General features: G+C 35.8%; 1 protein-coding gene across 1 annotated transcript; it reads left to right on the forward strand.

Annotated features, from left to right (window-relative positions):
• The first annotated feature begins 3584 nt into the window (after positions 1 to 3584).
• Positions 3585 to 12618, forward strand: LOC106879494 (uncharacterized). Its single transcript, XM_089359806.1, has one exon. It carries the CDS (start codon positions 11127 to 11129, stop codon positions 12381 to 12383), a length of 1257 nt encoding a protein of 418 aa, XP_089215932.1. The 5' UTR covers positions 3585 to 11126; the 3' UTR covers positions 12384 to 12618.
• The last annotated feature ends 1506 nt before the right edge of the window (positions 12619 to 14124 follow it).

Raw genomic sequence — 14124 nt, forward strand, 5'->3', positions numbered from 1 at the left:
TATATATATATATATTTGGAAAAAAGTCAAGGTAGAAAATGCTGTGGTAATTTTATAAAAAACATTTCAGTACCGGTTTCAGTCATTGAGAGTTTTTCAACTGTAAGTATAGAAAACAATTAAATTTTGGAAAAATTAAAAGAAAAGTTTTTTTTTAAAGAATATTTGCATAGTGTTCAAATACAAGTGGCATTTTCCTTGTCACTGCTTGTTTCTGTCTAAGGAAATGTTCTCTATGTGGCCTGTGTGTTTTCTGTATTCCATTTATCATTTTGTCCATGTTTTTATGCTACGTCCTGTACCCAGATATGCATCTATATATACATGTAGATGTAGGTTTGTACATACATGTACGTATATACGCATATACTCATATATTATTTGTACTATATATATATATATATATATATATATATATATATATATATATATTTCTAAAAAAGAAGTTTGAAAACGCCACTATATAAGATAAATTGGATGTTTCTGAATTGACGGGCGCCATTTATGTTTTATGTAGTGTTTTTGGTACCGAAACACTTTCAAACTTCGTATACTTGTATATTTTGTGTTATAGAACATAAAAATTTTTGTATTACGCACAGCGTAATTTATTATATAAACAATATATGCGTATAAATTACCATTTTTTTGTAATTTTGTCTGCTTCATGCGTATAAATTACCATTTCTCTGTAATTTTGTCTGCTTCAAAAGAAAACAAAACCAAAAAACCAGATGAAATGTCATAATTACTAGGGAATAACGATATAATTACCAGGGAATAACGATCTTGACACCAGCAAAAATTATTGTTTACAAAAACAGCAGTAACTGTATTCAGCTGAATAGACATCAGTGACTGGTTGAAATTACAGAAATACGACAACTTTAACATGAAATAACTTGCAATATAGAAAGTTTTGTTAAGAAGGCTAAGAGAAAAAGATGTTTTATATGACACATTCTACCAGTATCCCAAGTTTGAAAGTGTTTCGTTCAGAAAACAAGTGGCGCCCATCAATTCAGAAAGATCATATAAATTTTAATTTTCACAGAGATATTTTACATGTTTTGGTTCTTTATTTATACCGGAGTAAGCACATAAATGTGAAACAAGGTGGAAAAAAGAGTACCCAAATACTTAAAAGCAGCAGAAATATCACAAAAACTGCTACTCAGTTTCATGTTCCCGTTCATCGGACAGTTTTGTTAGAATGGAACAGAAATGACGATATAATCAAATATAAAACTAGTTTAAAGGATACACCTTTGAAAATGACTTTGTTTCATTGGACCTTCGAAGCACAGATTCTAAATACATCTGGTAAATAATTATATACAAAATATAAATCAATTAATACATTAAAATTTTAATTTAAAATTTCCACGCTGTATTACACAAATATTTTTCAGCAGCATATACACATACTAAGCCATCTACACATATATACACTGAAGGCTGCAATTGGCTGGGTTGCATCTTGGTGCGGAATAGAACAGGAGACAAAATGTGCCAATACCAACCAATCAGAGTGGTGGACACAACAGGGTTCAAAAGATTGACCGAAGACTAGCTGTTATCCACTATGTCCGCGCTCATGTATATATAACAGAGAGAGAGAAGCACGCTACAAACCTATTCAACTTTTTTCCCCATTCATGGCTGCTAGAGTACCTACATTTAATTGCTGCCATTGAAAGGCTCACAAAGACCTGGAAAATAGTTCTCACACTTACAAATGAGAGTGGAATGATTGTCTCCAATGTTATGAATATTTCAAAGGGAATATTCCAAGGCTGCAATTCTGTTCATTAAATCCATTATCATTCCTGTTACAAAAATTAAATGGCTATGTGCATGGGTTTGTAACCGCTAGAGATATTAATGTAATCCATAATTTCTTTGTGGATGGCCTGAAGATTTACACTAAAAATGTTATCAATGCCAAAAAACAATTGGAATTAATAACATTTTCAGCTGACATAAGAACGGAACTTGAACAAAAAGAAATGTTCATATTTGAAAATAAAAAATGGAGTGACGTGAGAATATCATACCAGGCTTAGAAAAATATGCCATTCAGAAGTCTCTTCATACAAGACAATATCCTACAATACATTTGCATACCAATATTGATTCCAACATTGGGGATATTTGACTGGTCTATAGTTGAAATCCACTCCATAGACATTAAAACCTCCAAGATACTGACTGGAAACTTCCAAAGAAACAGTGATATTGAGAGGCTGTACACAAGAAAAGTTGAAGTAGGTAGAACCTTAATGTTAGTATAGACAGCTTTCAAATGTTGTATTGTTTCTCTCAGACAGTTCTTCATAAACAACAGTAGCAAAAAATAAGTACATAAACTTAATGCTAAAAAGCAAAGAGAACAACATCCTATGTGATGGTAGTGGACTGCTCATGAAGCACTCTCTCTCTCCCATACAAGCCCAAAACATACCTCAAGTAAGACCTGGATGTGAAACATTCATCATACCAAAAATGACAATGCATTGGTATGTTTCCCAAAGACTTGAAGAAGACAGTAACATTAACATGAAGCAAAACCTCTCTTGGACTCATGAATGCTACATCATGTTACACTTTGAAGGTTATGCATCTGCAATCCAATAACAGGCTATTGCTACTAAATACCTAATAAACAAAAAAGACGGTGGAGTTCCAAAGTGCAACTGAAAATCACATGTGATTAGCAGCTGCCAAAAATGTCATCTCCCAATGCAACATAACATTGTTGCAAAAACAATATACAATGCTATTTGAAAATAAGATTGCCCTTGAATAAATATAGAGAATTACCCTGTTATTGTATACGTACACAAACATCAACACAAGAAATATTGGTGGAACATTCCTATCAAAACTTCTGTCAAGTGTAAACAGAACAGGCTAGATATTGTTGTTTGCAACAGACAAGAAAAAGTGTGTACCATCATAGAGGTTGGCTGTCCTGCTGATGTGAATATCTCTTTGAAAATCAAAGAGAAAGAGGATAACTCATCTGAAATCTCCAGCTTCTGCATCCAGATTATAAATTCACATTTCTACCAATAATTATTAGTGTACTTGGTTATGTGAGAAAATGCCTAAGTGACAATCTGGATAAGCTAGGGTTTTCAGAAAAAGAAACCAACCACCTAACACACACACATGCACACACAAATATATACATTCATAAGCATGAGATCTTCTTGGTTGCTGTCACATATTTCATATTTTATCATTTTGCTCCAGTTGTTTTCAAATTTGATATACCAATTTAATTTTGTTTGCTAATTATGAAAATTAAATTAATTTTACCATAAATTAATAAATAAAAAATTAATAGCTTTTAAAGTTTGCCAATTTTGGGTAACATACATAGATACATACATACATACATATGTAAGAACGACCGTGCGAACCAAAGGAGAAATGGTGATGAATGGAAAACAGGCTCTTTTTTTACGCGTCACACGGTCAACATAAAAATATATGATATATGTTATAATACTATAACATAGAGAACTAAGAAGTTTGCCAGGAAGGACAAGATAGGAACGCAACCGATAAAGATGAATAACAGTAAGATTTATTGGAGCATTAAACTGTATGTCTGTGTGTGAGTGTGAATGCGACATATTAAAACACAATATAAGACAGGCCGTCATGTAAACAAAAGAGTGTGTATACAAATATATGTATGTGAATGCAAGAGATACAAAGCATAGAAAGAGTCTGTAACACAGGATAATAAGATACCAGTTCTGTTAAGGTACACAGTTGGATTGTAGGTCTGTATATAAGAGGTTATGGTTGTGGCAGAGCTAAGTCACTTGTCGTGCAGTTGAGGCATCGATGCCGGGCCGGATTCTTGATACAGATGTTTTTCACAGGTTGAGTTCTGGCTGTTAATTTCGTGGTGAGGCGATTCACACAAACAGGGTTGAGAAGAGAAGCTGCGGTTGCTGTTTGGTAGCTTGTGTACGTAGAGTCGTGTTGACGCTGGGGACGAGGATTGTAGTAAACAGTTGAATGATGCTGTTGATGTCGTCGCTGGAAAACTGGCTGGCTGTGTTATGTGTGTGGTCAACGACCAGATCTTAGAAGATCTGTAGCCGCAACGAACTGGCACGGATAATTTAGGCTATTTATAGATACAAGGAGGCTCCAGAGAGCATCATAAAAACTCTCTCACGTGACCTTATTAGTGGCTATGGTTGGTCGGTTTGCGTCCTGGCTCGAACGAACTGGAGACAAATGCCGCAAAAATAAGTCAGTCAGGTGATGACACAGCAAGGCGGGAAAGAGTTGTTTCCTGCTACGCTCGCATTTGTAAATATACAACCATGAGAGAGGTGGTTTCACTACACATACATACATGCATGCATATGTACACAGACATGACAGAAGTAAATAGACATACCATAAAACATTGTTTAATGTATGTTTAACTTGTAAAGGTTTATATTTTTATTAATGGACATTTTTATGTTTCAGGTTCTATATGTGACTGTTTAATCATGCCACATACAAAAGAAGACTTGGAACTGTCCAAATTTCAAAGAAACCATATTGTGGGTTAATCTGAAGGTGGATTTAGTCAGCGTAAAATCACAGAAAGCCTTAGGATCCCGCTTTCTATAGTTAATAGGGTAATTGTGCAATTCACCAGAGAAGGAAAGGAGTCCACATCACCTTGCCCAGATCAACCAGATCAACTCTGGTGAGTCCAGATTTGCTGTATTTTCTGACAGTGGTTGAGTGTGGGTCTGGAGACTCTGTAATTAAGAATTTGACATGAAAAGATTGCTGCCAACAATGAAACACAGCAGCTATTATGTGATGGTCTGGGAGCAATGGTTGATCAGAGCTGATGGAGTGTGTTGGAAACATAAACTCAGATAAATTCTGAGTTCAAATTCCGCCGAGGTCGACTTTGCCTTTCATCCTTTCGGGGTCGATAATTAAGTACCTTGTTTGTCCCCTCTATGTTTAGCCCCTTGTGGGCAATAAAGAAATAAGAAAGGATGCCTTCCAATCTTCTCCAATGGTAAAATGATTAAAGAAGACTCTTTATTTATGGAAGATGGGGCTCATTGTCACACGGCTAAAAAGACCCAAGATTGGTTGGAAAAGAATAGCATAAAAAAACTTCTATGGCCAAGCCAGTCACCAGATATGAACCTTTTTAAACACCTCTGGAGCATAATGGACAGGACTTTTTGTAAAAAGAAGAAGAAAGCATGCTCAAAACCAGATCTTTTGAGATTATTGCATGAAACTTGGTAAGAAATTTCCCAAGAGAATATTTGCCATCTGATCAGTAGCATACCTTTTAGGAACCTTGCATTGAAAAATGCAAGGGTCATGTCTACTAAATATTAAATATTCACATTATAACAATTAATAAATAATTTGAATATAATTTCAGATTTAAATAAATTTTAATGATTATAAGGGTGTCTATTTACTTCTGTTATGTCTGTGTACATACATGCATACATATGTACTATGTACATACATGCATGTATAGGTTTAGTTAAGCAATACTTAAAATGACAAGACAGCGATTTGTTGAAGTGTTTTTTATTGTGTATCAAACATTTACAAATGTGAGATAGGGTGATCCATCCTTAAAGCCCAGGATTTGTTATTTGCCTCTCTGGAAGTGCCTTTTTCTGTTGACTAGTTCAATAATCAGTCTGCAGTAAAAGTCCTTGTCCACAGTCTGACTTCTATGACCTTATGGACAATGCCTTACATAGCTCCTCCTCAGAACTGCTGATTGTCATTAGAACTGATAAGGTGTTTTTATCACTCGACCTGTGTGTGTAGTTATTTCGCTCCTTAGTGACTGTTCATTATCGGGGGTCAGTGTGATTTGCCTAAGCCTCTATTTGGTCGTTGAGGTACTTGAATGGGGTTGCCAATGTTGAGATGGACTGGCTTTAATCTATTGATGGAAACTGTGTCCTTTCATCCTCCAATCAGAACTTGAAATGACTTTTTCCTCAATGAATCCAATGAATCAATTTGCATTGTCCATCATGGGGTGACTGAAGGGGTTTTATCATTCATTGCAACAAATGAAAGCAAACTTTGGGAGGTCATTTGCTACAGAAGGCATATGAGAAGGGCGTAACTGATGCACATTGTGTCAGTTGGTTGATTTCTTTTTCTGAAAATCCAAGCTTACCCAGACTGACAGTTAGGCATTTATTGACAAAATCAAGTGCTTTAATTATTATTGGTATAAATGTAAATTTGTAATCCAGATATAGAAGGTGGAGGTTTTGGAGTAGCTGTCCAGTTATCCTCTTCCTCTTTGATTTTCAAAGAGATATTGACATCAGCGGGACAGCTGACCTCTATGACAGAATATACTTTTTCATGTCTGCCCCAAGCAATACCTGACCTGTTATGCAAACACTTGATAGATGTTTTGATGGGAATGTTCCATCAGTATTTCTAATGTTGATAGTTGTGGATAGTTCCAGGACAGTCTTTTTCCAGATAGCATTGTGTATTGTTTTTGCAATGATGTCATGTCACATAGGGAGGTAGTACCTTGATGACACTTTTGATAGCTGCTAATCACATGTGTTATGTCTACCATAGAAATATGACGTAATCTACAATCTGTAAGCGAAACTGTAAAACTATACTAGACTTTTCTCAGATTTAAAACATGACATTGTTTTTGTTATCCTCAATCTTCATTCCAAAGACAAAGCTTTGTATCATTGTCAGAAACCAGCTCCTTCTTCAGAGGAAGAATTTAGATGAGTAAAAACGAGAGAGAAACACGTATGCATGCACACAATTTGGTGATACAGGATTCAAAAACCTAAATTCTAAGCTGCACCAGCTGAAATAACAACTCACAGCTATAGCTGAAAAACTAGAGTATGGATCTACAACACATGAACAGCAAATGCTCAATAAATTATTTGCCAGAAATCCCAAATCAGTTTATCACAGCTTCAATGTGAAAAGCTCAATCTCTGTAAAAGATATCTTCTCAGAAGATCAGGTTGAGTGCTGCTACTGGAGATCTGTATAAGAAATAATTGATGAATTCAACAAACAAGCTGTATGACTAAAAAAGTAGAGCAGGACTACTGCAGATATGTCCAGCAAAAGCAATATGAAATTAACAGTGAAATGCTGGAAACAGTCCTACAGAAAATGTCATACAGGAAATCCCCAGGCCCAGACCTCATAACAGGTTACTGGCTGAAGAATTTCACTTTTATCAGTAAGATCACATACGGTTGTATGGAGAAAGTATAAAGGGTATACAAGAACTGCCCCAATGGTTATCAACTGCAACCACTCTCCTCATCTTCAAAATAACCAAACTACACTTGCTAAAAATTACTGCCCTATAGCCTGCCAAAACAACATGTACAAATTATACACTGGGTGTCTCAATCTATTTTTGCAGGATCATTGTGCCACCAGCAACATTATAACACCTGAGCAAGCTGGAGGAAAGAAGGAGGTATGGGGCTGCATACAACAGCTATGAATTAAAAAAATCCAAGAAAAAGCAGAAAAAGTACTTGACAGTAACGTGGCTGGACTACAAGAATGCTTTTGATAATATACCACATGGGTGGATTATCAAGACTTTACAGTTGGCCAAAGTTCCACAATCACTAGTGAGTACTGTTGAACACCTGACCAAGACTTGGTACACCACTTTGCTCCTCAGAAGTGATAAGGAGCAGATTAAGTTGGATAGCATTCACTACCAAAAAGGTATCTTTCAGGAGATAGCCTTTCAGTGTTACTCTTTGTCTTCTCGTTAAATCCACTGTCATACCTGCTCACAAAGCATAGTGACCAGAGAAATGGATCCAGAAGTATCACTCATCTTTTCTTTGTCAATGACCTGAAACTGCACGGGCCAAATATCAACCACATGAAAAAACAACTAGACCCAATTTCTGCAGGAAATTGGGATGAAATTTGGTAAGTCCAAATGTGCATTTTAATCAATAAAATGGAGAAAAGTTGTGCCCTCTTCTGGAAATCTAAAAATAAACAGCTTAACAATAGAACCTCTGTAGTCAGGTGACAATTATAGGTATCTTGGACAAGATGAGAATATCATATATAACAGATCTATAAATAAGGAGAGGACCAGAAATGAATACCTCAGGAGGGCAAAGAAAATATGGTTATCAGAACTCTCAGCTTACAACAAGCTTATCATCCACAACACTTTTGCAGTGCTTACATTTGATCTTCTGAACTGGTCAGGGCAAGAACTCAATGAGACAGTCGTTTGAACTTGCAAGCTATTCAGTGTTACAAGAAACTTCAACATCAGTGGAGATGTAGACAGGCTATACTTCCCATGCAAGGATGGTGGCTGTGGTCTCAAATCTGTATTGATGTCATATTAAGTATAGATTGTAGCACTGAAATAACATCTGCAGTAGAGGAAAGAGACCAGTAACTATCTTGCCTAAGTTTGTGACCATGAAATCAATGACATAATTAGGGTAGTTAATGAACTCTAGGAGAGGTATAAAATAAGAGCTGATTACAGATCTCTCCCCAGGGAGCATTGATAAACAACAAAATTTTTAAAATAGACCAGTTCACTGAGAAGATAGTACATGGGTAATTGTCACATAAAATGCAAACCATACAAGGGATTGATCATGTCAAAAACTTGGCATAGAGTACTGACAAGTTTATGACATCTCATTTTGAAAGCTGCATCCATGCAATCCAAGAACATACTGCATAAAAGGCAGAAAACGCTGAGAGACCAAAACTGAAGACAGCAACCACATTATTGCCAACTGTGAGCAAATGTCTTCCTGATATTATCTTCCCATGAAGCATAATGGGGTAGCCAGAATAGTCTGGAACAGAACTACAGAAAAGAAAATACCTACAAACGAAGTTAATCATATTGAGGCAGATGGGTCAAAAGAATATTGATGGAAATTAAAGGTTAAAACAGCTATCAAGTTAAAGCACAATCGACCAGATATCATTGTGTAAGACCACAAAGAAAAGATATGTTCTGTTGTGGAAATCAACTGTGTCCTCTGGGCAAAAATATGGTTAGAAAAATACAAGAGAAAGAAGACATATATGTACCTTAACCCTTTCGTTACTAACCCGGCCGTAGCCGGCCGAAAAAGTTTTTGGTTCATAAGACTAACCCGGCCGAGCATACCCATTGTTATTTAAATGTATATTTGAACCCAAATCTCGTTAATACAGTCGTTAAAACACCTGATTTCACTTTGCAAACAGTTGAGTTATTGTCTCCCACATTGTTTGGCGTGATATTTGAACTCAGTGAATTTTGGAAGATTTTTTTCCACATTTTTTGCGGCGTTGATTTTTTTCAACTTTGAAGATGGAGAGGAGTTTCATGCTATCAAGCAGTGATTCCGAATTTGAAGGTTTTTCAACAGAAGATATGGAGATATCGAAGAAAAGAATGAATGAGCTACAAAAGCACGTGGTGAACGATAATAAATCGGATATTTCTGTATCCGAAACTGAAATCAGCGATTCTGAAAGCGGCGATGGTGACAGCAAGGATGATTTTAAACCAGAATGGAGTAAAAATTTAAAAAAACGTTTTTATTAACAATTTTTCTGAGGAAACAGGGTCTACCCATAGTCTTTCTCAGGAAGCAAAACCTTTAGACTTCTTTTTCATGCTTGTTTGAAATGATTACTGCGGAAACAAACCGTTACGAAGAATGTAAACAAACCGTAAAAAAAAAGATAGCTTGCGGTTTCCTGCAACTGTAGATGAAATACGGGCATTTTTTTGCCATAAATATTATTATGGATATTAGACAGTTACCCAGAATAACAAATTACTGGAGCGATCAGGAACCTTTTGGCGATGAATATATTTCCAGTATTATGAACGAGTACGATTTGTGAAGCTGAACCAATATTTACATGTGAGAGACACTAGCAGTACCCCCCCCCCCGCCCAGTACGTGGAGAACTTTGAGACAAAAATTATGCAATAGAATTGATTAAGAACCCTTTCTTTAATTATGTTCCAAATATCACATTAATATGTTGATAAATAAAAAAGTTACAGGTGTTTAATGAGACTAGTCTAAATTCATGATTATTTTAGAATTTAATTGAAACTCATGAGGGGTGTATTTTGGCCAGAAATATAGTAACGAAAGGGTTAAGGTTAATTTAGGAAAGACTAAGGTTTGACTAACTGATAGGACTCTACACACCTCAGATAGGTGGCCCTGTTAGATATGTAGGAAAGGTGTAGGCAGGAATTCCATGTGGTGTACCAAGTGTAAGCTATGGACACAAGAGGTGCAGTGGATTAATAGGAAGATTATCAGAGAAGATAGTTTTCATATGTGGAAGATGTACAGAATCCATAAAAACTTTAGAGACACAAGAAATCGATTCTCTCAAATGCCCTGGTGGCTCATTAGAGGTAGTAGATAATTTCCACTACCTAAGGAACCAAATTATTAGTGGGAAAGGATGCACAGAGAGTGTGATAGCTAGAATAAGAACAGGATGGAGAAAATTTAAGCGTTAAATCTACACGTTACATTTGGTAGTAGGCTACATCATGTCGACCAGATATGGCCTGCTACAGATCTGATATGATGATTTGGGATAGAGAAGAGAAATTGTGTACAGTTGTGGAAATCAGCTACCCCAGCAGATATTAACATAAAGCTAAAGATCAGTGAAAAAGAGAATCTGCAGTTACTCTATCCATACTACAAGTTAAAGTTTATACCTGTAATTACACACACACACTTCCACTGTCTGAAGTTTTGAATTTTCTTACTGAAATAAGAGCTTCTCCTCCAGATTTCTGTTACTTAAGCTAACCTCAATCAGCTATAAGTGACAAGTAGAAGACGTCAAAACTATATTTGTCAACATATGCCCTGAAATTAATTTGTTCGACTGTCCTCAATTTACAAAGCTGGCGATCATTGCTTCCACTAGAAATTAATATTGAATATCGGCGTCATAAGTATGACGCTGATTGACGCTGCTCCAAGGGAAATAACTTTCAATATACTCAATACAACAACACAGTCGAGATTTGTTGGAGCGTATACGTGTCAGCCAATATGCAGTGCAGATTTTTCCGTCCAGTATCGTTGTTTAGATTAATCCAAACGTTTTCTCCACACAGTTTCACTTCTCTCCGAATTTCCGCACCTGGGAGTACTCTGCAACATGTGAATTACCAGTCGACTGAAGTTGAAAAGAAACTTTTTACACCAGGTCCTCTATGCACCACATCGACAGTGCGTGAGGCTATGTTAAAAGATCTAGGTTCGCGAGACATTCAATTCATCCAGTGTGTAAGAAATATTCGGCAGAAAATTCTGGACATCGCACAAGTAAGCAATCTTGAATATACGTCAATACCAGTACAAGGCAGTGGAACATACGCTGTCGAAGCTGTCTTTCAATCGACAGTTCCCCGGAGTGATGGTAAAGTTCTGATCTTAGAAAACGGTGCCTACGGTAAACGTATCGCAAAAATCTGTGAAGTCGCAGGTATTTCAAAACGTGTACTGAGCTTCCCTGAAAGCTCTGCTGTAAATGTTAATGTTGTTGAAGATGTTTTGAAAACTGATTCCTCATTTACTCATGTCGCTATTGTTCACTGTGAAACAAGTTCTGGAGTTTTCAACCCGATTGTGGATGTCGGGCAGATCGTCAAAAAATACCTTCAGAATTGTATATATTTTGTGGATGCAATGAGTAGTTTTGGTGCAGTTCCGCTTGATTTCGCCGCCGGTGATATTGACTTCATGGTCAGTTCAGCAAACAAATGTTTACAAGGTGTTCCTGGTTTCTCTTACGTAGTTGCAAAAACTAGAAAGCTATTAGAATGCCGTGGATATTCTCGCTGTCTCACTTTGGATCTTTATGATCAATATCAAAACTTAGAGGCGACAGGCCAGTTTCGATTTACTCCCCCAACACATACGATGCTGGCATTTCAGCAAGCTATCGTGGAATATGAACAAGAAGGTGGCTTGAAAGGAAGGTCAGCTAGATATATGGAAAATCGATCTATTTTGGGAAAAGGTATGAAAACACTTGGTTTCAAAGAGTTGTTGACGGATCCAAATCAAGCAAATTATATTATAACTTCATTTTTCTTTCCCAGCGATCCACATTTTGATTTTAATACATTCTACAGCAAATTAAACGATTTAGATTTTGTAATATACCCTGGCAAAGTCTTGGAAGCGAACTGCTTTCGAATTGGAACAATTGGTGAAGTTTACCCCTCTGATGTTAAGGAGTTATTAAAAGCTATCAAAACGGTTTGCCTCGAAATGAATATGACACTCCCTTTGGACGATTAATTTCAAACTATTTGGATAAAAAAAAGTTATTTTATATCTATTTTCATATCTAATTTTACATTATTAGCGTTGAGGGTGCTAAGTTTTCTAATCACGAGCTGTGTGTGTGCGTGTGTGCGCGCGCTTGTGTTTATCAGTCGCGGTTATATTTCTCTAATAAATATCTTGATCTGAGGCTGTATGCTGAAATGTAAGCGATTACACCTTGGAAGAGCAATTTCAACACTCTGAAAAACGCAAAATTTTCATTTCATTTATTGCTTCTGGTGTCAGTACATCGTTATATTACGACCGGATCACCAACACAGTTCCACAGTATATATATATATACATACATATATATATATATATATATATATATATATATATATATATATATATATATATATATATATATATACATACATAATAATAATATTAGGGATAAAAATCCAAATTTACAGGTAAAAACTCAATTAAATTCAATTTATTAAAAATTAAAATTAAATTAAGTTTTACAGTATCATATATATATATGTATATATATATATATATATATATATATAACTACAAAAATGGAAGGAAAAAAAGAAATAAAAGGGAAATATTCGGTCGTATTAAAATTAATGTTAATTGTTGAAATTATTTTTTTTTTTTTTTTTACTGTTGCAGTGATATGCATTTGTTAAAAGCTATCAAAACTACATATTGGTGCCTCCCTGAGTAAGACTTCCTATTCTCTTTCCTTAGATTTCGCACTTTGCCTGTTATAATTTTATACTGATGTTGACTAAATTATGATATTCTTACCTGGTTAGATTATCTAAATACTAATTAAATATTTTTAGGTAGTGAATCTCACTTGAATTTAAATGTTTTGTGCCTTGATGTTGGCTCAGAAGGACATTTGAATGGGGTTCTGGTTAAAGGAAAGTTCGTGAAAGAGGAACTCAGGAATAGGGCAATGTCTTTGAATGAAAGGTTCTAAAATATGCATGATTTTTTGTAGCTTAGGAAAGGAAGGACAGCATCCATTACTCTTTCCTGAGACTGAGATTAATATCTTTTTTATTTGTTGAATCTGGGGGAAGGCTGTAAAAACTAACACTTCCTCTCTCCGAGCTTAGATTCGAAACCGAATCTAAGGATTCTCGCTCGTCTGATCCACCACTGACCAAACAGGTGCGAGGATCTTTTGCCTTTGGCCGGCACATTTAAAAAATAATTTTTTATAACTAAACACTTTCAAAATTCGTATACTGGTAGAATGTGTCACATAAAACATCATTTACTTTTGGCGTTTTTGAGAAAATTGCGTATTTTCGAAGTTATTTCGTGTTAAAGTTGTCGTATTTCGGTAATTTCAAACAATCAATGACGTCTATTGAAGTGAAAACAATTACTGCTGTTGTTTGTCAACAACAACTTCCGGCGGTATATATTTCGTTTGTCACTGTTATTTATGACATCGTTCGTGCGTTTGTACTGGATTTAGCTTTAGGGTTTTAGTGTTTTATGGTCAGGGTTAGGGATAGGTTAGGATTTTTTTCAGCTACTATTTTCGGAAAGACATTTTTGCCCCCCCCCCCCCTCCAATTTCTTCATTTTTCACATTTTTCCGTAACTCTAACCCTAAAATCCCAACCCTAACCCTAAAACCCCAACCCTAACTTTAAAACCCTAACCCTAAAACTCTAACCCTAACCTAACCCTAAAACCCTAACCCAAACTCTAAACCCCTAACCCTGACCCTAAAACCCTA

The sequence above is a fragment of the Octopus bimaculoides genome, chromosome 11 (assembly GCF_046866305.1).
Source record: "Octopus bimaculoides isolate indiv1 chromosome 11, ASM4686630v1, whole genome shotgun sequence".
NCBI classification, from domain to species: Eukaryota; Metazoa; Mollusca; class Cephalopoda; order Octopoda; family Octopodidae; genus Octopus; species Octopus bimaculoides.